This window comes from Sapajus apella, unplaced genomic scaffold, assembly GCF_009761245.1.
Source record: "Sapajus apella isolate SASKATOON/1434 unplaced genomic scaffold, GSC_monkey_1.0 scaffold202, whole genome shotgun sequence".
NCBI lineage: Eukaryota > Metazoa > Chordata > Mammalia > Primates > Cebidae > Sapajus > Sapajus apella.
Window position 1 is genome coordinate 625,737 of NW_022437142.1, and position 26,800 is coordinate 652,536.

General features: G+C 36.2%; 1 protein-coding gene across 4 annotated transcripts; it reads left to right on the plus strand.

Annotated features, from left to right (window-relative positions):
- The first annotated feature begins 1,434 nt into the window (after positions 1-1,434).
- SPATA22 (spermatogenesis associated 22) lies at positions 1,435-26,115 on the plus strand. 4 transcript variants are annotated; one of them, XM_032270070.1, is made up of 8 exons: positions 1,435-1,541; positions 3,238-3,366; positions 5,567-5,627; positions 5,755-5,850; positions 16,459-16,801; positions 18,981-19,110; positions 22,362-22,459; positions 25,781-26,115. In XM_032270070.1, exons 1-8 carry the CDS (start codon positions 1,499-1,501, stop codon positions 25,970-25,972), a joined length of 1,092 nt encoding a protein of 363 aa, XP_032125961.1. In that variant the 5' UTR covers positions 1,435-1,498; the 3' UTR covers positions 25,973-26,115. The 4 variants fall into 4 exon arrangements, 3 of the variants coding, with proteins under 3 accessions (XP_032125961.1, XP_032125963.1, XP_032125962.1); XM_032270072.1 differs by lacking the exon at positions 22,362-22,459 and having other exon boundaries at positions 25,781-26,113; XM_032270071.1 differs by lacking the exons at positions 1,435-1,541; positions 3,238-3,366 and adding an exon at positions 4,600-4,789 and having other exon boundaries at positions 25,781-26,113.
- The last annotated feature ends 685 nt before the right edge of the window (positions 26,116-26,800 follow it).

The window sequence follows — 26,800 nt, forward strand, 5'->3', positions numbered from 1 at the left end:
TAAAAAAGAAAATTTTTGTTGTTGTTAATTGTTTGTTTGATACTAAAAAACATCTTAGCCTTTTAAGCCCCTCTAAATATAGGATGTGAGTTGCGCTGGTAGAGAAAGTGGCAGAATCTCTTTCCTGGCCCCTAGGATGGCACAAGAATATTTTCTAAATGGTCTGACTCGGCCCAGCTTCAAGCCCAAGATGTTGGAACAAAGCAGAGGCAGCACCTGACCTCGTGTTTCCCAAGTTTTATTTTTACGCACTATAGTTGAAAATGAATACCTCGGCCCAACTCACCTGTTGCTTAGTTGTGTATGTGTCTGTCTTATTGGGTCGTGAATTTGGAACAGAAGTTACCTTGTTTGGGTTTGTATCTTGCCTCTTCATGCGATGGGCAAGTGTTTGTTGAATTAGATTGGGGTTGAAATGCATTAGGGGGCTAAACATGCAAAATTACAAGAGAACTTCTATTGTAAAAGAAGAAAACTAAGGAAAAACTTGTTTCACTTGTTGAAATTGTGGAAATGGAGTTGCAACTTATCATTACAATTATTCTGGATATGAAGGGAGGAGTTAGTTAGGCTTTTCTCTTTGTTTTGAGACGGAGTCTGGCTCTTATCGGCCAGGCTGGAGTGCAGTGGTGGGATCTCAGCCCACTGCAACCTCTGGCCGTCTCCCAGATTCAAGCAATTCTCCTGCCTCAGCCTCCTGAATAGCTGGGACTACAGGTGCCCACCACTATGCGTGGCTAATTTTAAAAAAATTTTTGTGTTTTTAGTAGAGATGGAATTTCACCATGTTGGTCAGGCTGGTCGTGAGCTCCTGACCTTAGATGATCCGCCTGCCTCGGCCTCCCAAAGTGCTGGGATTATAGGTGCTTACCACCTCGCCTGGCTAATTTTGTGTTTTTAGTAGAGACGGGGTTTCACGTGTTGGCCAGGCTGGGCTTGAAGTCCTGATCTCAGGAGGACTTAGTCTTTGGTATTATATAATCCAGGCAGTTCAAACTGATGCCAAGGCAAATAACCTGCACAGTGCCTTAAAGTGGGGCATAGAGGATGTTCCCAGTGGCTGAATACTGTGTTTCCTTCCTGGTCTTGGAAGCATATACATTTGCCAATGCTGTCGTCCCTTTTCCTCTTTGTAATTCTGGTTCAGGATTCTCTTTGTGGTTGCTGGATTCTAAAATAAATTATATATACTGTTTGAAAAAATCTGCATATGTTTCGGAAGCAAGGTTACAGTTGCCCTAGTCATAACTTAATTTGAACAGGGTTGGAGAAGTGGATTATGTGGCAAACTCTTGGAAAGCAAGGGACTCCCTAAAGTATTTACGTGATCAGGTTTGAAAGTGGTTTAAAACCATAATATCAGTAATTACTGGGCTGAGGATTTGGTTTTGTGATGAGACAATATGAGTTATAAATTTCTTTCTTTGCAGGTTTAGTGGGACAGCGTCATAAATTTGGAATGCTGAAGGGAAAATTATAGATTTTGATACTGAAGGAAATGAAGCGAAGCCTAAGTGAAAATTCAGCTCGAAGTACAGCAGGTATTGAACACCTTTTATTTTACAATTTTCTATATATCATGTAAAGCTTGTATAGTTTATAGATGTAACGTTTTGGAAATAACTTTAAAATAGATTGAACGGTTAGTCTAGCCTCCTTACTTTTTAGGCCCCAGGAAGTAAAATAACTTACTCAAGACAAAACATTTAGTGGTGGATATGGGAGTAAGATCAAACTTCTTGGATTTATTTTGGTGTTTTTTTTACAAATTCGACGTGCTTTAGTTATTCTATGCTTTTAAACCGGAAACAAAGAAATAGATCTGTTTTTGTTTGTTTTTGTGACTGACTTACTAAAAATATTTTCAGAAGCACTTCGGTCTTTCTAATAGCTTCTCCTATCACTTTTGCTTTCCCAACTGATTAGTATAAAGACAGAGGGCAAGGATGATGGGAACCAGGGGAATGGTGATGCATAATAAAGACAATAGTAACTGTTATTTATGGTGGGTTAACTGTATTCGAGACGTTAATTCTGTATATTTATTTAATCCTTACACCAGTCCTCTGAGATAGGTTATTATCATCATTTCTGTTCTTCAGAAATGATTATGCTATGACGTAGCAGAATCAGAATTTGAACCTAGGAATCTGGCTCTTAGTTCATGCTCTTAATCATTATGCTGTCAGTATATGTCATATTGGCAGAAAGAGTTTAGGGAAGTTGCCCAAGGTCATACTCTGAAGTTGTAATTCAAACCTACTTTGAAGTCAAAATTCGGAACCAGGCAGTCTGAGGCCAGAGCCCACATAATTCTCCCAGCCTTCAATCAGAGAGTTTTCAGAGAGTCTGTATTTGCCTGTAATACAATTGATGATGACCAGTTAGAGAATGGTACAGTGGCAAGAGATCTGAACTGATATTTAAGAATCTTGGGTCCTATCTAGATTCTTCTACTGACTTGCTTTATAGCAATGCACAAGCGTTTTGAACTTCTTTCCCCTTTGAGTTCCCTAAGTTTTAAAGTTTATATTTTGTGACTTTTAGCCTGACTTGAGATCCTAGATCTGCTCTCTGGAGGAATTGGTAGTAGTATTTATTATTATTTGGACCAGATATTATTACTCTGTAAGGCATTCTCAAAATGATCCACAGAGAAATATAATTACAGACACCTGGGGTACTTGTTAAAATTTTATGCAGAGTTTTGAGTTCCAGGCTAACTCTTTTGAAATAAAATCTGTGAGAGTGGAGTCTAGGAACCTACATATTAAGCATTCCAGATGAATCTTAGTCCAATGAAGCTTTGAGAACCAAGGACCAAAAGGATATGGCACTGTTGTTCAAAGCATGGTTCAGAGCTTGGTTCTTCCTCACCTCCATTGTATTGCAAAGGTCCCCTGCAGTGGATATGGCAATAGGCAAGCACAGGACAGGGATAAGGAAGACAAAAAGTGGATTTGGAAAGGCTGGGGGATGAGGGAGGAGATGAGAATTAATTCCATATGTGAGGAATTAAAACAGTGTTAGGGTAGAATAAGAAAAGGTTTTTGAAGAGACAAATGAGGCTATTCAGGGTCTTAAAAAGAATGTAAAAATCCAAAGATATAGAAATGTAGAAGTATGTTAGCATATAGAAGTAGACAAATTTAAAATGTATATTATATACTAGTTATTTGACAACTAGATCTGCTTATGTGTCTATTATGTACTAATTTATTGGTGCATTCAATTTAGGCTGTTTGCCTGTTCCATTGTTCAATCAGAAAAAGAGGAACCGACAGCCATTAACTTCCAATCCACTTAAAGATGATCCAGGTATCAGTACTCCTTCTGACAATTTTGACTTTCCTCCTCTATCTGCAGGTAAGAAAATTAATAAGGTAAAAATTTTCACGAAATACAAACTAGGAGTATAGAAAATTGTATTTTCTATTTTATTATAATGAAAACAGAGAGTTTATTTTTTCTTCTTTCCATTATCCACATATAGAAATTACGTGGCTCTTTCTGAACATTCCAGGTCAGGAGTTTGAGTTTCCTTATCTACAAGGGTGGCTTAGCATTTAAATGGAGTATCTTAGATTTGGAACCTTTGTTCTAATAAAGTAGTAGCATATATTGTAAAAAATATTTTGTTGCTCTCAAAATACATGTGGATATTATAGCTTATACATTTGGTGGTAAAGAATGGAAACACATGAATTGCCTCAAGAGTGGGGATAAGTATGCATGGGAACACAGGAGAAATGGAAAAAAGATAGATTTTAGGAAGTACAAACGCCTGTAAATACCCGATGCCTGGCCGTAGTCTTTTTCTCTTCTTAGGGCATTTTTGCCTCATTCATTTGTTGGCTGTTTACTCTGTGGTCTCAGTGTGTCCCCCACTCTCCAAATTTCATACGTTGAAACTTAACTGCTGGTGTTATAGTATTAAGATGTGGGGCCTTTAGGAGGTAGTTAAGTCTCTGCCCTCATGAATAAGATTAGTAACTTTATAAAAGGTGTGAGGGAGCTGTTTGATCCTTTCGTCATGTGAGGACACAGTAAAAAGCCTTGACTTCCCAGCCTCCAAAGCTGAGAAATAAATGTATCATATTTATAAATTACCCATTCTAAGTATTTTTTGTTATAGTAGTTCAAATGGACTAAGACACTTGTTCATCCAGTGGGCTTCTTTATAGCTTCAACTGGCACATGAACTAAGTTGCCCTTGCTGGGAGTTTACATAACCTTTTAGTTCTAGTTCTCAGAGGTTATTGGTAGGCTGTCCTCTGTATCTCATGATGTGTGTCCTCCTGAAGTACTTCAGGCTCTGACCAGGGTTACTATTTGTCAGAAATAGTAATTTTCCTGTATTGGGTAAGAGAGAGGACTACATCAGTGTTTTTGTTTTTTATTTTTTTTTAATTTTTGTCTTGATCCATTAGTTGGGCTGGGATATAATTGATCTTTAAAAAGAAGAAATAGAAGAGGATAAGGTAGAGTAGAATAAAAAATACAGCCAAGCACTGCATAACAATGTTTTGGTCAGTGATGGACTACCTTTGTGATGGTGGTGCCTTTACAATTATAATGGAGCTGAAAAATTTCTATCTCCTAGTGACATAGTAGCTGTGATGATGTCACAGCCTACCTTATTATTTTTTTTTATAAATCAGTATAGCCTAAATATATGGTGTGTTTAGTCTACAGTAGTGTTTAGTAATGTCCTAGGCCTTCATATTCACTCACCACTTAATCACCAACTCACCCAGAGGAACTTTAAGTCCTGCAAGCTTCATTTATGGTAAGTGCCCTCTTGAGTGTATTGGTTTTTATCTTTTGTATTATATTTTTACTGTATCTTTTCTATGTTTAGCTATGTGTAGATACACAAATACTATTATATTACAGTTGCCAATGGTATTGAGTGAAGTAACATGTTACACAGGTTTGCAGCCTAGGAGCAATAGGCTATAACTACACCCTAGGTGTGCAGCAAGCTATACTCTCCAGTATAGCTTTGCGTAAGCACGCTCTCTGATGTTTGCTCAACAACAAAATCACCTAACAATGCATTTCTTAGATCGTATCCCTGTCATTAAGTGACACATGACTGTGTCAGTGTATTACAATATTAAGGATAAGATTTGATGATGAAGTTTTATATTCTTTTTCCTCCTTTCTCTATCTCTCTGTCTCCGTCTCACACACACACCATCCGTATATATGTTCTGAGTTATGGTGTATTTCTTTCTGTTGGTGGGATTTAAAAAGTTCAAGAAACATTGGATTAAATGAAATTCATGTTACAAAGTTCGAGAAGCTATACTAGAACTGATTGTAGAAAAGATACTGATTAAATTATCTTTGCTTAAAATATAATGGATAAGAAAGACATCTATAAAAATTAATAAGGCAGGCTGTGACAAATTTTCCAACAAAGTACTGTTGAAGAAATTTGTATATGCAAGTTCTTTTCTTCTTCAAGTTTTTAAACCGCCCAAATTAAATAAGTATGAAGTTATTATTTTGAAAAATACTACCTATCTTACTTTTATCAATGTTACTTGTATCTTTTGAGATTGGGCCTGGGAAGCTATGAATCCAGAGTTGGCTCCTGTCATAAAAACAATGGACACTGGGTATGTAGAAAAATATAAACCAGTGGATGTGTGTCTGTTACTGACTACGTTATTCTTCTATGTATATCTTAGTTTCTCAATTTGAAAGCAAACTATTAATATTTAACAAGACATATTTCCTTGAAAGGAAAATACCACATTCAGTTTCTCGTCCTCTGAGAAGTCAAGATTCTGTCTTTAATTCTATTCAATCAAAATCTGAAAGAAGCCAGAGTGGTTGGAGGTGAGTCTACTTAAAATTTCTTTCTTCTTCTATTCCTTCTCATTTTCCTGTCTTTCTCTTCATCTTTCCCTCTTCCTTTACTTCTTCATTTCTTAAATAGAATTACATTTAGAAAATTTCTGTAAATAGTAACTATGGCGGTATTAATCATGTTTTGTAAAAGAACTTAAGAACATGCATGGAAAACTTAAAAAATATGTAAATTTGACGGTGATTATGCTTCAAAAGATTCTTAATGTGATAATGAAATTTCTGGCAATATTTATTGCCATGAATTTGTGATTTTGCTTATGGGTTGTTAATGATTTAATTGACAATAGATAGGAATCATATCTTAGTATTGGTTATATTTAGGAATTGAGAAGCAGTTAGTGCTCATTCTTATCCTGTAAGACAGTCAGCTTCAAGGTAAACAGAATGGAAGAAGAAAGAAAAATGGAGGCTGAGATGCATATGCGTCTGCAACAGTAGGGGCTCAAGGAGTGAATAAGATGGTCAAAAAGATGGTGAGGGTTCTTGCCATAAGGACCAAAGTTTAATGTTTAAATAGCATGAAAAAACTGATAGAAAAAAAATATGGATTTTTTTTTGGTTGGACTTTAATAGCCTTGGATAAATGGCAATATTGAAGGAAATAATTTTGGAAACAAAGTGTTGGGAAAACACCACCAAATACATATATCTGTCATTGTTAAGTGCTTTAATATATTCTTTCAGTAATCCCTACAACAACCGTATGAAGTTAATACTATTATTCTTTTTATTAGATGAAGATACTGTATTTTTTTAAAGGGGGAACTTTTTATATATTTGTTAATAAATACATTGAAATAATATCTTTATTTCATGCCTGTAATCCCAGCACTTTGGGAGGCTGAGGTGGGTGGATTACAAGGTCAAGAGATCGAGACCATCCTGGCCAACGTGGTGAAACCCTGTCTCTACTAAAAATACAAAAATTAGCTGGGCATGGTGGTGCATACCTGTAGTCCTAACTACTCGGGAGGCTGAGGCAGGAGAATCACTTGAACTAGGGAGGTGGAGGTTGCAGTGAGCCAAGATAGTGCCACCGCACTCCAGCCAGGGTGACAGAGCAAGACTCTGTCTCAAAAAAAAAAAGAGTTTTGATTTTATTATTCATGCTAGTTTCCCCAGGACCAGTCCATTAGTTTCTTCACAGCAAGGCCTTAAAACTGGGCCTGTTCAGTGGTTTGGGATGGTTCTTAGAGACATTGTTCCAACTTCAGGTGCTGGAAGAAAATCCATTTTGACAAGCTGTAGACAGAAAACTAGGTAAAAGATTTTAATATGGACAGGTAGCCAGTATTGGATATTACAATTTGAATTAATACATGATCTGTCAGACTGTTGGAATACAACAGAAGATCCAGGAACAGAGAACATTTAAAAATCCATACAGGCAGTTGGTAATCTGTTGAAGATCTTTTGAGCCAGTTAAAGGTCTAATCCTCGGGTTTAGAGACCAGGCTAGCGTCGCCAGATTTAGCAAATAAAAATAAAGGATTCCCAGTTAAATTTGAATTTCAGGTAATCAATAATTTTTTAGTATGTGTTACAGCCAATATTTGGGACATTCTTATATCAAAAATTTGTTGCTTATTGGAAAATCAAATTTAACTGGGCATCCTGTATTTTTTCTGGCAGCCTAGTCTAGACTTCATTGGGACATGGAGTTTTCAAGAACAAAGTACACTCCTGTGTTAGACACATTGTCAATATAGATTTCATTCACCAGAATTAGGATATGGGCAATTAGTAAGATTAGTAAAGATGGGCTTCTTTGCCAAAGCTCCTACAATTGGCTTTAGACTCTAAGGAGACATTGAGCTTGCACTTACTTAGTAGTTAAGAAATCTCAGTTGAGGAATTGAGGTGATATGAGGACTTTTAAAATTAAAAAATTTTTAATCTTTTTTTTTTTTCTTGAGACTGGATCTCACCCTGTTGCCCAGGCTGCCGTGCAGTGGTATGATCATAGCTCATTGAACTCCTGGGCTTAAGCAGTCCTCCCACCTCAGCCTCCTGAGTAGCTGAGACTGACTATAGGTGTGCACCACCATGCCTGGCTAATTTTTAAATTTTTAGTGGACGTGAGATTTGCTATGTTCCCCAGGTTGGTCTTGAACTCCTGGGCTCAAGTGATTCCCTCACCTCAGCATCCCATGCTGGGATTACAGGCATAAGCTATTGTGCTCAGTGAGATGAAGACTTTAGAAACTGAGAACTGAACACAAACTGGCAAACGGGTTCAGGGAAATGCATAAATTTTAAAGGAATATTGGGATATTTTTTTTTTCTAAAATAACTTACTATTCTCATTATAAAAATAATAGAATAATTCTAGAAGAAAGGTAAAAAGAAAATTCTTCATAGTTGCACTGATCCAGAGTTAAGCATTTATTTATTTTTCAACAGAAAAAACAAGCCATTTCACCTTTTTTGAGTCTTAGATCTTTATCCGTGGGAAAAAAGTTGAACTAGATGATATCTAAGGTTCCTTCAGGGCTCAGTATATATTGTGGATAAAACATACAGTTTTGATGTATTTATGTAAGTTTGTGCTGTCTTGTGTATCACCACCAAGAAAACCATTGATTAAGGATTTTACAAATACACAAATAGATTCAACGTGTTTGTATGTGGTGGAATACTTAGAATGCCTATTGCACTGATTCACCCAGTATTGTTTTCTTATTACACAGCACATTTTCCAACCATTCTTGTTACACAGATCTATTATAAAAGTTTAATAATCTAAAATGGTATATAACTTGTCAGTAACTCATAAAAGGAGGTGGCAGACCCCCAATACCCATATAACTAAATTTTTAATCTTTTAAATCTCCTTCAACTTGCTCAAGATGGCCAAAGATATGAGGAATGTTTTCTTTTGGATTCTTATTTGCCTCTGGAACACTCTCTTGACACTCTCATCCTTGTTATAGTTCTAACTGCAGTTGAATATTTGTTGTACTTCTATTATGTTAAAAAATTTTAATTAGGGCCGAGTGCAGTGGCTCGCATTTGTAATCCCAACACTTTGGGAGGCCGAGGTGGGCAGATGGCTTGATGTTGGGAGTTTGAGACCAGCCTGGCCAACATGGTGAAACCCTGTCTCTACCAAAAGGTACAAAAATTAGCCAGGCATGATGGTGAGTGCCTGTAACCCCAGCTACTCAGAAGGTTGAGGCAGGAGAATCACTGGAACCTGGGAGGTGGAGTTTGCAGTGAGCTGAAATCCTGCCACTGCACTCTAGCCTGGGAGACAGAGTGAGACCCTGTTTCAAAAAAAGTTTTTTTTTTTTTTTAAATTAAAATTATATGTATTTAAGTTGTACAACCTGATATTTTAATATGCGTATACATAGTGACCTGATGATTTTAGTCAACCCAATTAACATATCCATCTTTTCACATAATTACCATTTTTTTGCTGTAGTGTGAACACTTAAGATTTACTCTCTAAGCGAATTTCATCTGTATAGCACAGTATTATTAACTGTAGTCCTCATGCTATGCATTAGATCTCTAGATTTTATTCATCCTTTATAACTTTGTACTCTTTGATTGACATCATCTTATTTCTCTCACCTCTTCACCCCTGGAAACAATTATTCTACTGTCTACTTCTATGAGTCTGATTTGTAAAGATGTCACATATAAGTAAGCACATACAGTATTTTTATTTCTGTGTCTGACTTATTTCACTTAGCATACATCCTCTAGGTTCATCCATGTTGTCACAAATGGCAGGATTTTCTTCTTTTTAATGTCTAAATAGTATTCTGTTATCTCTTTATGACATATTTTTTAGTCCATTTATCTGTCACTTAGATTGTTTATATATCTTGGATTTTTTTTTTTTTTTTTTGCAATGGCGACAAGACAATGTAACTGTGATTGTGTGATCTCGGCTCACCGCAGACTCCGCCTCCCAGGTTCAAGTGATTCTCCTACCTCAGCCTCCTGAGTAGCTGGGATTATAGGCATGCACCCCATGCCCAACTAATTTTGTATTTTTAGTAGAGATGGGGTTTCACCATGTCAGCCAGGCTGGTCTCAAACTCCTGACCTCAGGTGATCCACCTGTCTCGGCCTCCCAGAGTGCTGGAATGACAGGCATAAGTCACCGCGCCTGGCCCTCTTGGCTATTGTGAATAATACTGCAAGGAATCTGAAAATGCAGATATCTCTTTGAGATACTGATTTCATTTCCTTTGGATATATATCCAAAAGTGGGATTGTTAGATTATATAGTAGTTCTGTTTTTAATTTTTTTGAGGAACTTCCATACTGTTTTTCATAATGGCTGTACCAAGTTACATTCCCACCAAGAGTGTACAAGGATTGCCTTTCTCCACACCCTTGCTAACACTTGTTATCTTTTGAATTTTTGATGACAGCTATCCTGACAAGTGTGAATTGATACTATATCATTGTAGTTTTGATTCGCATTTTCCTGATTAGCGATGTTGAGCACCTTTTTATATACCTATTGGCCATCTGTGTGTCTTCTTTAGAAAAATGTCTATTTAGGTTCTTTGCCCATTTTAAAATTGTGTTACTTGTTTTTGTTATGGAGTTCTGTGAATTCCTTAAATATTTTGGATATTAAGTCCTTATCAGATATGTGGTTTGCCAAAATTTTCCCCAATGCTGTAGGTTGCCTTTTCACTCTGTTGATTATTTCCTTTACTGTACAGAAGCTTTTTAGTTTGATGTAGGTCTCACATGTTGATTTTTGCTTTTGTTGACTGTACTTTTGGTGTCATATTTTAAAAAGTCATTTGCAAGACCCATGTTAAGGAGTTTGTTCGCTATGTTTTTTCCTGAGTTTTATGGTTTCACTTCTTACATTTAAGTCTTTAATCCATGTTAAATTGATTTTTGTATATGGTGTAAGATAAGGGTCCAATTCCATTCTTCTGCCTGTAGATACTCAGTTTTTCCAACACCATTTATGGCAGAGACTATCTTTTCCCCATTATGTGTTCTTCTCACTTTTGTTGAAAATCAATTAAATGTAAATGTGTGGGTTTATGTCTGGGCTCTCTGCTCTGTTCTGTTAGTCTATGTGCCTGTTTTAATACCAGTACCATACTGTGGCAATTACTGTAGGTTTCAGGTATAATTTGAAATAAGGAAGTTTGATGGCTGCAGCTTTGTTCTTCTTTCCCAAGATTGTTTTGGCTATTCAAAGTATTTTGTGGTTTAATATTTTAGGATTTTTTTTTTCTATTTCTGTGAAAAATACCATTGAAAGTTTGATAGGGGTTGCATTGAATCTGTAGATCATTTTGGGTAGCTTGGACATTTAACAATATTAATTCTTCAAATCCATGACACAGGATTTTTTATTTATTTTCTCTTCAGTGTCTTTTTTTTTAAATCAGTGTTTTATACTTTTTAGTGTATAGCCCTTTCTCCATGTTGACTATTTATTCCTAAGTATTTTATTCTTTCTGATGTTATCGTGGTGGGATCATTCTCTTGGTTTTGTTTTGGGATATCCATTATTGATGTAAAGAAATGCTCCTGATGTTTGTATGTTAATTTTATATCCTGCAACTTTACTAAATTTGTTTTTTAGTTCTAACAGTTTTTTAATGGAGTTTTTAGGGTTTTCTACATACAGGATCATGTCATCTGCAAACAGAGACATTTACTTCATCCTTTCCAATTTGCACTCCTTTTATTTCTTTTTCTTGGCTAATTTATTGGCTAGAACTTCCAAGAAAAGTTGGAGAATTCCTTACCTGAAATGTTTGGGATCAGAAATGTTTCAGATTTTTTTGGAGTTTGGAATATTTGCAGAATACCTACCAGTTGAGTATCCTAAATCTGAAAATTCAAAATCTGAAATGCCTCAATAAGCATTTCCCTAGAGCCTCATGTTGTTGCTCAAAAACTTTCAAATATTGGAGGATTTTGAATTTTGGATTTTCAGATTTAGAATGCCCAGCCTGTAAGTATGTTTAAATAGAAGTGGTGAGAGTGGGCATCCTTGTCTTGTACTGTATGTTCGAGAAAAAACTTCCAGTTTTTCCCCATTATGATGTTAGCTGTGGGAATTTTGCAAATGACCTTTATTGTGTTGGAGTATGTTACTTCTGTACTTACTGTTTTGAGAGTAAACTGAATGGATGTTGAACTTTATCAGATGCCTTTTCTGTATCTATTTTTAATTCTGCTACTGTGGTGTATAACATTATTGATTTGCGCATATTAAACCACTGTGCATCCCAGAAATCTCAGTTAATCATGGTGTGTAATTTTTTAAGAAAACATTTCAACTTTCGCTTTAAATATAGGGTATACATGTGCAGATATGTTACATGGGAGTATTTTTTAAATATTTATTTTATTGCATTTTAGGTTTTGGGGTACATGTGAAGAACATGCAAGATTGTTGCATAGGCACACATGTGGCAGTGTGATTTGCTGCCGTCCTCCCCATCACCTATATCTGGCATTTCTCCCCATGCTGTCTCTCCCCAACTCCCTACCCCCCACTGTCCCTCCCCTATTTCCCCCTAACAGACCCCAGTGTGTAGTGCTCCCCTCCCTGTGTCCATGTGTACTCATTGTTCAACACCCACCTATGAGTGAGAACATGCGGTGTTTGATCTTTTGCTCTTGTGTCAGTTTGCTGAGAATGATGGTTTCCAGGTTCATCCATGTCCCTACAAAGGACACAAACTCGTCGTTTTTGATGGCTGCATAATATTCCATGGTGTATATGGCCACATTTTCCCTGTCCAGTCTATCATCGATGGGCATTTGGGTTGGTTTACATGGGAGTATTGTTAATGCTAAGGTTTGAAGTATGGAACCTGTCACCTCACCCATGTAGTGAGCAGAGTACTCGATAGGTAATTTTTTTGGTGTGCTGTTGGATTTGCCTTGCTAGTATTTTATTGAGGGTTTTTGCATCTATGTTTTTTAGTGATATTGGTCTGTAGTTTTTTAGCAGTGTCTTTGTTTGATTTTGATATCAAAGTGATGCTAGCCTCATAAAACGAATTTAGAAGTATTCCCTCTTATTTTATGAAATAATTTAAGAAAGATTGGTATTAATTTCTCTTTGAATGTTTGATAGAATTCACTGTGAAGTCATCTGGTCGTGGGCTTTTCTTTGTTGAGAGGTTTTTGATTACTTCTGTAATCATCATCTTCTTGGTCTGTTTAGGCTTTCTACATCTTCTTGATTTAATCTTGGTAGTTTGCGTGTTTCTAGGTATTTATCCATTTCTTCTGTGTTATCTAATTTGTTGTCGTAGAATGTTCGTAATGGCCCCTTATGATCTTTTTTATTTCTGAGAAATCCATTTTATGTTTCCTCTTTCATTTATTTAAACCTTCTCTTTTATTTTTTTAGCCTATGTAAGGGGCTGTTGACTTTATCTTTTCAAAAAATAAGCTCTTAGTTTTGCCATTTTTTTTTTTTTTTTTTTTTTTAAAGGCAGAGTCTCACTCTGTTGGAGGCTGGAGCACAGAGGTGCGATCTTGGCACACTGCAACCTCCTCTTCCCAGGTTCAAGTGATTCTCCTGCCTCAGCCTCCCGAGTAGGTGGGATTACAGGCACCCACCATCGTGCCTGGCTAATTTTTGAATTTTTTAGTGGAGATGAGGTTTCACCATGTTTGCCAGGCTGGTCTCAAACTCCTGACCTCAGGTGATCCACCTGCCTTGGCCACCCAAATGCTGGGATTACAGCATGAGCCATCGTGCCCAGCCTAGTTTTACTTTTTTTTTTTTTTTTTTTCCTATTCTCTATTTTATTTCTACTCTAGTCGTCTTATTTCCTTTATCTGCTTATTTTGGGCTTAGTTTGTTACTGTTTTTCTAAATCCTTTAGGTGTGAAGGTAGGATGTTTATTTGAGATCTTTTTATTTCCATTTTGGCATTTATTTCTATAAACTTCCCTTAGCACTGCTTTTGCTTTCCCATAAGTTTTGGTATGTTGTGTTTTGTTTCTGTCTCAAGATAATTTAAAATTTTTAAATCTTTTTTAATTCCCTCTTTGATCAATGGTTGTTCAAGAGTGTGTTGTTACATTTGTGAATTTTTCCATTTTCTAGCTGTTATTCATTTCTAGTTTTGTACCACTATGGTCAGAAAAGATACTTGGTATGATTTTGATCTTCTTAAATTTGTTGTCTGATTTTGTGACATAACATGGGAGTTATCCTGGAGAAACTTCCATCCCTGCTTGAGAAGAATGTGCAATCTTCTGCTGTTGGGTGGCAAATTCTATATATGTCTTTTGGGTCCATTTGATCCATAGGGTTATTCAAGGTTACTGTTTATTGATTTTTCTGTCTGGATGATTTATCTATTATTAAAAGTAGAGTATTGAGCTTTCTTTCTATTATTATATTGCTATCAATTTTTCTTTTAGGTTTGTCAATATTTGCTTTATATACTTAGGAGCTCTGATACTGGATGTGTATATATTTACAATTTTTATATCTTTCTATTGAATTTACCCACTTTCATTATATAATGACCTTCTTTGTCTTTAGAGACAACTTTTAACTTAAAGTCTATTTTGTCTGACATAAACTCAGCCACCCCTGTTTACTTTTGGTTGCCGTTTGCATGGAATATCTTTTTCCATCCCTTTATTCTAAGCTTTTACGTGTCTTGTGAATCTAAACTGAGTTGATTGTAGACAGCATATAGTTGGATCTCTAATCTAGTCAAATCCTCTTTATATAGGCATATCTCATTATATTGTACTTTATTGCACTTCACAGATACTGCATTTTTACAAGTTGAAGGTCTGTGGTAACCCTGCATTGAGCAAGTCTATTGGTGTAATTTTTCCAACAGCATGTGCTCACTTCATGATTCTATGTCACATTTTGGTATTTCTTGCAATATTTCAAACTTTTTCATTATTATTATATCTGTTATGATCTATGATCAGTGATCTTTGATATTACTACAAATGTGCCATTACCAACAGAGAGTTGTAAAGCTGAAATAAATTTTTCTAGGCCATGAATAATAAAAGTAATTTCTATAACTGTGAGAGAGAGGAAAGACAAAACTGTGTTTCTGTTCTCTTTATTGAAAATAAAATTACAAAATTGTTAGGTGTGGTGGTACATGTCTGTAGTGCCAGCTATTCCGGAGGTCGAGGCAGGAGAATCACTTATGCCCATGAGTTTGAGACTGACCTGGGCAACATAATGAGTTCATGAATCCAAAAAATATCATAAAATTATTATCATATGAAGAAGTGATCAATGTAGGAAAAACTTCCTATAAAAGGGTATCAGGCAGTTAATTTTAATAATTCTAATAATTTTTTTCTGAGTACTGTGATGTTTGTGGCGTTTATAACTTAAATTGTTGTAATTATGCTTTCTTATTATTGTATACTAACTTTGTACCCAATTAACAATGTTTCCTAAATTGTACAAGCTTCAGGCCTCATAAGATTTGAATTTGTTCCTGCTCAGTAGTATACCTAGACCTCTTTTGGATTATTTACCTAAATAAAGGATGGATTGTATTGGTCGCCCTCTTGTGATACTTGTATTTCCAGGAAAATTATTGAGAAGAATTTGTGGGCTGGGAATGGTGGCTTATACCTGTAGTCCCAGCACTTTGAGAGGCCAAGGAGGTGGATCACTTGAGCCCAGGAGTTTGAGGCCAGCTTGGGCAACATGGTGAAACTTTGTCTCTGCAAAAAAATAACAAAAATTAGCTGGGCATAGTGGCACTCACCTGTTCCAGCTACTCAGGAGGCTGAGGTGAGAGGATCGCTTGAGCCTGGGAGATTGAAGCTAGAGTGAGCTCTGTTCTCGCCATTACACTCCAGCCCGGTGACAGAGCGAGACCCTGTCTCTGAGAGGAAACAAACAAAAAAAGAATTTGTGACTTGGACTAGTTTTATTTCCTGTGGAACTCCTAACTAGCCTTTTCAGAAATTATGCTTCTGATTTTGGCCTTATTTGCATCTAACATAATGTTCTGGTCAGCTGATATAACACACTTAATGTTGCTGGCAAATGCTGCACTTAATTCATTATAGGGCTTTTAAGCTACCTAGTAAAAGCACAAAATTTCTAATCAAATATTAATAGCTATCCATCCTGCCTTTATGTATTCTCCTTGTGATTTAAAATCATTGATAAGCCACAGTTTAACTTCTTAAAATTTTACTTTGTAGAAAATTTTAAAATTGAATATATAAAGAAGTATGCAAATGCCCTCAAAATCTTACCACTTGGATGGTAAGAAGGATGCTATTATTTAAAAATATACTTTGTAGTACTAGACTCTGAGTTGGGAGATCTTGTATTTCACGGGCTCTAGATTTGTGAGTAATTTGCTGTATGACTTTGGGCAAGTTAATTCCTCATTAAGGATCAGTCTTCTCATCTAGAAAGAGACATGATAATATATTGTAGGGTTGTTGTGATGTATCTGGAATTTCTAAGTAGTTAGTAGTTATAAAGTGCTAAATCATAAATTGCCATATAAATTAATTTTTAATTTTTTTTTATAATTAAGAAACCTTATAGAAACAAATCCTCTTTTTTTTTTTTTTTTTTTTTTTCCACTATTACAGCTACAAAGATGGCAACAAAACTACCAGCTTGAAAACTTGGAATAAAAATGATTTTAGGCCTCAATGTAAACGAACAAACTTAGTGGCAAATGATGGAAAAAGTTCCTGTCCAATGAGTTTGGGAGCTCAGCAACAAAAACAATTAAGAATACCTGAACCTCCTAACTTATCTCGCAACAAAGAAACCGAGCTACCTAGACAAACACATTCATCAAAAATAAATGGTTCCACAATGAGAGGGCTAGACAAAAGCAGTGCATTACAGACATTTAAGCCCAATTTTCAACAAAATCAATATAAGAAACAAATGTTGGTTGATTTTCCAGAAGAAAACACTCTGAAGGTAAATGTTTAAATATCAGTTAATGACCTATTCACATTTTTTAAAATGTGAGGTAAATATTTAGAAATTTATGGAGATAAGGGCATCTGAAATCAATTCCATGACATACATTACTTGATTAGCATAAATATTCAGTTCCATTGAAGTGGGTGAATGTTAGTTTCCAGAATATTTTCTTAGAGGATATGAATGGCTGCTCCTTTTCCTTTCAAACGTTAGAGTTTTCTACTGGATTTTTGACTTTCACTTTATACTCATTTTAAAGATAATGATAGTTTATCTATTGTTGGTGAAGTTACCCAGGCTCTTCATAGGTAATTCTAAGTATTTTTCAACAGAGGTCAACAAACATTTTCTTTAAAGGGCCAGTTAGTAAGTGTTTTTGGCTTTATGGTCCATACTGTCTCTGTTGCAGCTACTCAGTTCTACTCAACTCTGCGACTGTTGCTTGTAAGCATCCATAAACAATACATAAATGAATGTGCATGGCTGTTCTCCAATAAGCATTCACACTAACAGATGGCAGGTTAGATTTGCACTGCAGTCCATAGTTTTCTTTATGATCAACCTATTTTGACCTTTGCTTTATGATCTTGTCCTATTCTACCTTTGTAGCCTCATATTTCATATTTTACTAATTGTCCAGTGCTCTAGCCACTTCGGACTCGTCACAATTCTCTAAACATAGCATACACTCTGTGCTTTGGTTTATATTCTTCCCTATACCTGTATGCCAACTGTACTTCCTTTCTACGCTCAGTGCTCTAATTATTCTTTGTAAATGTTATTTATATATTATGTGTGCTGGTTATTCCTCGTCTCTGCTCCCTGGCCCCTCGGCCCACTTGATTCTTCACCTGCCCTTCTCTGTTCTGGAAGGCCGAATTGTCCTACAAAGTACATCATCCTGAGATTCTTTACTTGCAGGCTTTTGCTAGAGGTCATCCAGTGGGAGTCACTGGTATGACATCAAAGGGTGGGAGGAAAGATTGACTTTTCTTACTTTCTCCAGTCGTAAATGTTCTATCACCAGCAGTGGCTGTGTCACTGCATGATGTAGTGTTTTCATGACTATAGCTTTCCTGAGCTTGATACTTTTATTTTCTCCTCTTGTCCTTTCAGCCTAGGATTGCTAACAGCTTCTTAATGTTGTTAGTTTTTGTTCTACCTGTATGTCTGAAAAAGCGTAAGCCATTGAGGTAAAATCTGTTTTTGCATGTTTTGTTTTTTGTTGGAGAAAAGACTAATAAAGCATGTTTCACAGCGGTTCTCAACTTTATGTTTCCTTGCACTCAAGAATTGTATGACATAATCACCTTAGTAACAGGGGTTTACTGTGGCCATAATCATCAGCAGGAGGCATGTTAGGATCTTGGTTAAGAGGGGGAAAAAGGAAGAAACTACTTATATTTTGAAGAAAAGTTTCATCATGTATTCTTCACAACCGTCACCCTCACAAAGGAGAGGGTCCCCCTACCTTTGAAAATTGGTATCTTAACACACTTAATTCTTAGCTGATCTTAAAAAATTCTAAGAACTTTGCAGTCTCAGGGCTTTTGTACTTGCTGTTCCCCCGTCCTCATTCAACAACCCACTTAAAATAATAACCCCCGTCTCTCTCTCTCTCCCTTTATGTTTTTTTCTTAAAAAAAATACATTTCCTGACATTCTGTTATATGTTATTTATTTTATAAATCCTCCACTAGACTAAAATCTTTGAGAGTGGATATCTTAATTGTTTTGTCTACAAGTGTTTCCTTAATAGCTATGTTTGGCAGGTAGGAGGTGCCCAGTAAACACTTTTGAAACAAGTAAATGAATGAATGAATGTGTCTGGCTCCTTCCCTAGAGTGTGAGTGCATTAGGGAAAGGAATGGCCTTACCTATATTTGTCACAGGATCTGGCATATGATGCTTTAAAATATTCAGTGAATGAATGAGTGAACAAGTGCCCATATAAATAATTCTCCTCTTGATTAATTGTCTCCAAGTGTACCCTGGTTTCTCCTCCTCCAATAGGATAATGATGGCATTAATTTAGGGAGGTAACTAAAATTTTCAGTAGTTCTTTTTATACATTTATCCATTATAAGGACTTAGAATTTTTACATAGAAGATAAATGAGTATGATGAAAAGAGAAATATTTTTGTAATGCTATGTTTTTTATTTTTTCAAAAGGAAACCTCATTGTATCAGGTACAGTTTAAGGAAAAAGACAATTCTTTAAGAATTATTTCTGCAGTTATTGAAAGCATGAAGTATTGGCGTGAACATGCACAGAAAACTGTACTTCTTTTTGAAGTATTAGGTAGGTAAAATACTTCAAAAATACTTCAGTAATACTACTTGGACAAGTTTTAATGTCTGATTAGTCCTTTTTTTCCAAACAAAACAGTCTGATTTTTGCTATTCCCTAAAGTGTATTCAAAGAACTGAAGTTTTAATAATAGTCCCTGTGGTAGGTAGAATAATACCCCCTAAACACGTCTACATTATAATTACCCAAATTTGTGAATGCTACCTTATATGGCAGAAGGGATTTTGCAGATGTAATTAAGTTAGGGATCTTGAAATGGGAAGATTTTCTTGTATTACTTGGGTGGGTTCAGTGTAACCACAAGGGCCCTTTATACAAGAAAGCATCAAGGTCAGAGTCAGAGAGAATGAAAGATGCTACCTTGCTGGCTTTGAAGATGGTGGAAAGCGCCATGAGCCAAAGAATGCAGGCATCTTCTAGAAGCTGGAAAAGTTAAGGGAACAGACACTACTCTAGAGCCCCCAAAAGGATCATAGCTTTGATGACTCATAGACGTCTGACCTCCATAATTATTAAAATAATGCTTTTGTGTTGTTTTAAGCCAGCCACTAAGTTTGTGGTAATTTGTTATAGCAGCAACAGGAAAGATACAGCCTCCTTCTCCTTATATTTATATATAAATGTAAATATAAATGTGTATATATAAGGAGTAGTGGTCAGTTAGCTGCAGTTGCCCTCTAAAGGCAGCTGATGACCATCCCTAGCCCACTCAAATCACTGTACTAAGTGTATAAGTGTATTTCATCTATCCGTCACTGAGTCAAGTTCTGCCTGACAGACCTCAGCAAGTAGTGATCAGTGTCTCAGATTTCCATCAGTGCATTCATTTCACATGTTTAACTTTCACCTAAAAATGATTCCAGTTTCTGTCTTGTTACCATTAAGGAAAAAGCTTTATTATATGAAGTGACATTGGATTCAGTAGAGACTCAGACTCTGAGTAAACACACTGTATTAGTTTTCAATTGCTGCTTAACAAGTTAATGGAAACTTAGCAGCTAAAAACCACACCCACTTCCAACTCAAGTTTTGTAGATCAGAGTCAATGTGGGTTTGACTGTGTTCTGTATTCAGGATATCACAGTGCCAAAATCAAGGTGTTGGCTGGGCTGGTTTTGTTCAGTTTTCATTTTTGGCTTTTTGGAGGTTTCCATGCCTCTGGCCTCTGGAACTCCCATATACTTCAGGGATTCTTCATCAAGTCCTACTCATTTTGCCTGAAGCATATTTCTGAGCTGATTGGTATGGCTGTTACTACTCTACATTGAAGCTTGTCTTAGCTGTTATTTTGTTCAGTTCTTACTGGTACCTATATAACTGCAGTAGCAGATGGTATTCTGTTTCATGTCTGTTTTCTGTCAGAACTAGAATACTGTCGGAGGTAGAACGTCTATTTCAAATATCTTAAACCCTGTTGGACTTCCCACTAAATTGCTTTTTTCTGTGTGAAGGATGCCTTTGGCTCTCACTCATTTGCAGAATAGAAATATTAAAAATAGCCTGAGCCTATTAAAAGGATGTGCTAATTCCATTCATTTCCCCAAGTTCTCTCTGGTGAATTGTTCAGGTTCACTCCAGAATAATCCTTTTAAAAATATCACAATACCCAATATAAACAGCAGTAGACATTCTTACCAGGAAATGAAGGGGTTCCATGCTTTTATATGTGATGGTTAGCTTTCATAGTGCTTTAATAATCCTGAGTTCTAGGCTAGACTCTAAACTTACCTAAGGTAGATACTTCCTTTTTGTTAGACTTTAATGTCTAGCACACTGCACAATATATAGGAAGTCCTTTTCAGTTGCAAGGCCCCCCCACCTCCCCCCAAAAAACAACTTTAGTGGCTTTTAAACAGTAATAGAGAATTATTCATGAAACTGAAAAGCAGCTGGGTTTTTGACTTTAGGCAAAGCTTGATCTAGCTGCTCAAGAGATGGCACAGTGATTTCTCTCCATCTTGCTGGCCAGTCATAGTGTTGGCTTTATCTTAAGGCTCCACACCATAGTCTCTCCAGAAGCTTCTGACTCTCCCCTTATGGTAGCAAGCTGATTATTAGATTTCTGTGGACTATACATTCTTATGCCACACTATCACATTCTTAGGTTTTTCTTCTGGTTGCTCTTCCCTAGAAACCAACAAATGAGTCTTTGCATATAATCATTTCTGAATGTAACACACCCGGTACAGAAATCCTGAACTGTGTAGTTGAGTAATAAAATACGCTGATTAAATTAAGCCACTCACAGTTCACTCCTGGATCTGAGGATGGGAACAAATCCTATCCAAATAATGTGGCTAAAAATGGAATTTTCCTAAAGGACAACTGGGTCTTATTTAGAAGAAATGGAGGCCAGCCTCAAAATAACTCAGTAGATGGTTATTAAATAAATGAATAATGCTGTCATTTGATAATAGTTTTTTGAGATAAACATGAGTTACAATTTGTATTTTATAGGTGAAGAAACCGATTTGAAAGTGGTTAAAAAATTTACTCAAGGAGGAGGGAATAGGGAGATGTAGGTCAAAGGGTACAAACTTGCAGTTATGTAGGATGAATAAGTCTAGAGACTTAATGCACAGAGGACGTCTATAGTTAATATTACTGTATTGTATATTAAAAGTTTGCTAAAAGAGTAGATTTCAGGGGCTCTTACCACACACAAAAAGCAGTGGTGGGTATGTTAATTTGCTTGCAATAGGAATTATTTTATATATATATATATATATATATATGAATGAAAATATGTTGTATGCCTTAAATGTGTATAGTGAAAATAAATTAAAAAGTCAGTTTGCTCAAAGTCACAAAATATTAGTAAGTTGAAGGACTGGGATTTGAACACCTGACTCCTGATTCTAATTCAATGTTTCTTTTTTCATTAAATTATGATGCTTATTTGTTATACCTGTGCATTTTATTATTATAATACTGTAGACTGTTCTGGGGATTTAACCACTCTATACTGCACATTCTAAGGAAAAAGTTTCAGATGGCCGTTTATTGTCAATTGTATAAGCCTGGCATATGATCTGTTCCTAAGTTGGAGAGATTCAGAAGTTTTGTTTTCCTTCATATAAAACTGTCTGAGAAGTATCTTCCCTTCATAAAATGTCTCCTTTATTATTACTGTATAAAAAGAACTATAAATAATATGAATAGTTATTTAAACATCAACTTTGTTAAATTTTATTTGCAATTTACCAGCATTTATTTTTTTCCCCCATTTCAATATTGCTTAGCTGTTCTTGATTCGGCTGTTACACCTGGCCCATATTATTCAAAGACTTTTCTTCTGAGGGATGGGAAAAATACTCTGCCTTGTGTATTTTATGAAATTGTGAGTATTTTTAAAGTATTCTTTGCAAAGCCTGTGTCAACAAAATATAAAAGTGCAGTCTACAATTCCGTTGAAATGGAAATTCTGTTAACAATTTAGTCCTTTGAACACTTTGGTTTTAGTTCTGATGTGAAAGTTGTTTATTTGTATTGTATGAAGAGCCTTCTATGTGCCAGGTACGGTGCCGGATGCGAGGCATATAAAGTGGGATATAAATGGTAAATGGCTCTTTCTCCCAGAGAGTTTGTAATCCCAGGTAGAATGGTACAGAAATGTTACACTGTGGTAAGTTGAATGGCATGGTGGAGCTGGGCATGTGCAGGGTGCTAAAGAAGTAGGTAAGAAAGATGGGGCGGATCAGGGAAAGATTTTTAAAGAAGGTGGTAACTTATCCTAGATCTTTAAGGACTAATAAGAATCAACTCAGCCAAATGTGTTGTGGAGGGAAAGAAGGATGTAGTCTAACGTGAGGGAGCAGCATATGCAAAGACATGAAGCTAAGAGAGCTTCACTTGTTTAGGGAACTGAAAGTAGTTGGCTTGGTGACACAGAAGTCTGGAAATTGCAAAGGAGGCTATAGACCTACATACATTGAGGCTGTATAGAGCTACATACTTTGTAAAAGTTTAACCTTAGTTCTGAAATTGTCCTCAATTCTGAAGTCAGACTTGGATTCTAGCATTTACTCCAGCATTTACTAGTTTTATGACCTTAAGTAACCTGCTTAAATTACTTGAATTTCAGATTAAAAAAAAAATCTATAAAAGGGGGAAACAAATTCCTACTTTAAAAGGTTGTTATGGAGATTAAATGAGACATGAATATACAGTGTATGACACATAGTAGGTGATCAAGAAGTAATTGTCATGTCAACTCCTATAATATTTTGGATGAGTATTTTTATCTAGTCTGATTTTTTTTAAAAAAACTTTGTTATTGAAGTATAACATTTACAGAAAAGTATAAAAATCATAACTGTACAGTTCTAGGAAGTATCACAAAGTGAATGCTACCCAGGTTAAGAAATAGAACATTGCCATCACCTGCAAACCCTTTTGTGCCTCTTCCTATTCATTACCTCTTGTCTTCTACCTACAAGCAACCACTAGCCTGGCTTTTAATGTCATCAATCCTGTTTTGAACTTTATAGAAACAATATCATACAGTATGTCTTTTAAAATATTTGATTTCCTTTACTTGACAAAGTGTTTGTAAAATTCATCTATGTTGTGTGTAGCTGTAGTTCACTCATTTATATTGCTGTGTATAATATTGTGTTGCATGAATATACCACAGTTTTCTATTTCACTGTTGGTGGGGATTGGGTTTCTGGATTTTTGCTGTTATACGTAATGTTCTATGAACATTCTTATCTATGTCTTTTATGCATTTGCATGTATTTTTGTTTGATACCGAGAAGTAAAATTGCTGGGTCATAGATCATGTGTGTATTAAAATATAGTAGTTATTGTCAAAGAATTTTTCAGAGGATTGTGTCAATTTAAATACTCACAGGCAATGTAAGAGAGTTGTGATTTCTCTGTATTCTTACCAATGCTTAGTATTGTCAGTCTTTTTTATTATAATCATTCTGGTGAGTAAGTTTAGTGTTATTTCTTTACAGTTCTCCGGGGAGTAATGAGTTTGAATACCTTTTCATATGCTATTTGGATATCTTCTTTTGTAAAGTCTGTTTGGGCATCTTGCTGTTTTTTCTATCAAGTTATTTGTCTTTTTCTTACTGATTCTAGGACTTTTTTAAAACTATTCTGGGAATAAATTTTCTGTCCATAATGTGCATTGCAAATATTTTCTCACATACATGGTTTGATTTTTCACACTTACTGATGGCTTTTGATAAACAGAAGTTTTTCATTTTAATACAGTCCTTTTATCAATTATCAGTCTTTTCCCTTATAATTAGTGCTTTTTGTGACTATTTAATGAAAGCAATTCAGAATGCTTTAATTTTATTCATAATTAAGAGGATTTGGAGATTGCTAGTCTTTTTCTGATTTACTTGTCTCTAAAGACATAGCACTTTTGAGCACCAGCTGTAAGCCTTGGGTCAAAGTTGTCGTGGTTACTAGAATCTCTTTTCTTTGGGGGTCTCAGACTTGTTCTCCACATATACAAGTCTGAAAGCTCTGCTCAGTTTCTTAGAATCTCAGCTGCCTTTCTGTAATTTGCAGATATCTCGGGGAGAAAGCACCCCCCCAAATCAGGTTTAATCTGAGACTCCCATACTCTTCTAGCTGGGGAGGGAGTCTCTAATTTCTCACTGTTTTGATCTCTCTCTGATGCTTACGAGGATTTTTTTTTTTTTTTTTTTTTTTAGATGGAGTCTTGCTCTGTCACCAGGCTGGAGTGCAGTGGCACAATTTTGCCTCACTGCAACCTCTGCCTCCCGGGTTCAAGTGATTCTGCTGCCTCAGCCTCCCGAGTAGCTGGGATTACAGGTGGGCACCATCACACCCAGCTAATTTTTGTATTTTTAGTAGAGATGGGGTTTCACCATGTTGGCCAGGATGGTCTTGATCTCCTGACCTCATGATCTACCCACCTTGGCCTTCCAAAGTGCTGGGATTACAGGTGTAAGCCACCATGCCTGGCCACAAGGAGATTTTTTTTTTTTTTTTTTTTTTGAGATAGAGTGTTGCTCTGTTGCCAGGCTGGAGTGCAGTGGCGCAATCTTGGCTCACTGCAACCTCCACCTCCTGGGTTCAAGAGATTCTTCTGCCTCAGCCTCCCGAGTAGCTAGGACCAGAGGCGTGTGCCACCACACCCAGCTAATTTTTGTGTTTTTAGTAGAGACGGGGTTTCACCATGTTGGCCAGGATGGTCTCGATCTCTTGACCTCGTGATCCACCCAACTCGGCCTCCCAAAGTGCTGGGATTACAGGCATCAGCCACCACGCCCAGCCGGGAGATTAACAAAACATTTCATCCAGTTATTCTAATTGCCCTTATCCGATGAGCTGTTTTGAATCACCCAGTCTGCTGCCTACTGAAAGTGGAACTCTGAGAATGCAATATAAGAGTGGGTAATTCATGTGTTGTTACCCCGGGAATTATCCAGTCTTTGAAGAAGCAACAACTTGCTAGCTTGTAAAAGCCCTACCAAGTGAGGGTCTCTCCTCTGCTACAGGGCACCACTATGTGAATAACTATCATAGTCTTGTCAGCAGCGGGGCCCTGACTCACGTGAAAGAATTATAGCATTTTGAGGTGATACATGTTTAGTTGATTGTATCAATATTTTAAAAAATTGAAATCCAAAGGAAGTAATTAATTTTTTTATATTTATTTTTTGAAAAACAGGATCGTGAACTTCCAAGACTGATTAGAGGCCGAGTTCATAGGTGTGTTGGCAACTATGACCAGAAAAAGAACATTTTCAAATGTGTTTCTGTCAGACCGGCATCTGTTTCTGAACAAAAAACTTTCCAGGCATTTGTCAAAGTTGCAGATGTTGAGATGCAGTATTATATTAATGTAATGAATGAAACTTAAGTAGGGATATAAGGAAGTTTAAATAGCATAAGTTATAGCAGTTTTCTGTTATTGCTTAATTTACCATCTCCATAGTTTTATAGCTACTGTTTTCCTATATTTCACTTGTTGAATTAAAGTATTTGAATCCTTTTAAGTGTGGAGTTTTTGAAGCATAATTTTAATGTTTTTATTAAAATGATGTATTTGCTAAAATTTCACAACCATCCTAGATAACAGTGCTCACTGTAACAGGACTAGATCCTGCTTATTTAATATGGGATAATAATACATCCGAGTTAGCTTAAAAGCCAGCACCAGCCATTAAGGCTTAATGCTAGAGGTATCTGCACTGTCAGGAAAAAGACAAGTCTGCCCACTGTCAGTACTGTTACTAAGCATTGTTCTGGAACTGCTGGTCTGTGTGGTTCATTTAATTCAATATTTAATGAAAATCTGCTTTGTGCCAGGCATTGCTGCAAATGCTAGAGATGAAGCAGTTCACAAAGTAACAAAAATTAGGGGTACCAGAACGGTTGGTGTGCTTTGAACCTGGAGCCCATATATCGTCATGTTTCTCCCATAGCCATGATTCATGAGTCTGGAAATCAAGGAATGGTAGCAGGGCTGACTTTCCTCATTATTAGACCAACTAATGTACCCACAGAACTTTTGCTTCCTACCCCCACAATTTTGGGCTCTGTTGATTTACAGATCTTACTTTCTGTCATAGCTTTAGTTACCCAAAAAGTAGACACCGAGAAAAAGTCTTATTTGTAAGTAGTTTATTTGAGAATTTTAGTTCATGTGAAGAAGTAAGCAATAGCGGGGTGTTAAGTAGGGAAGGAG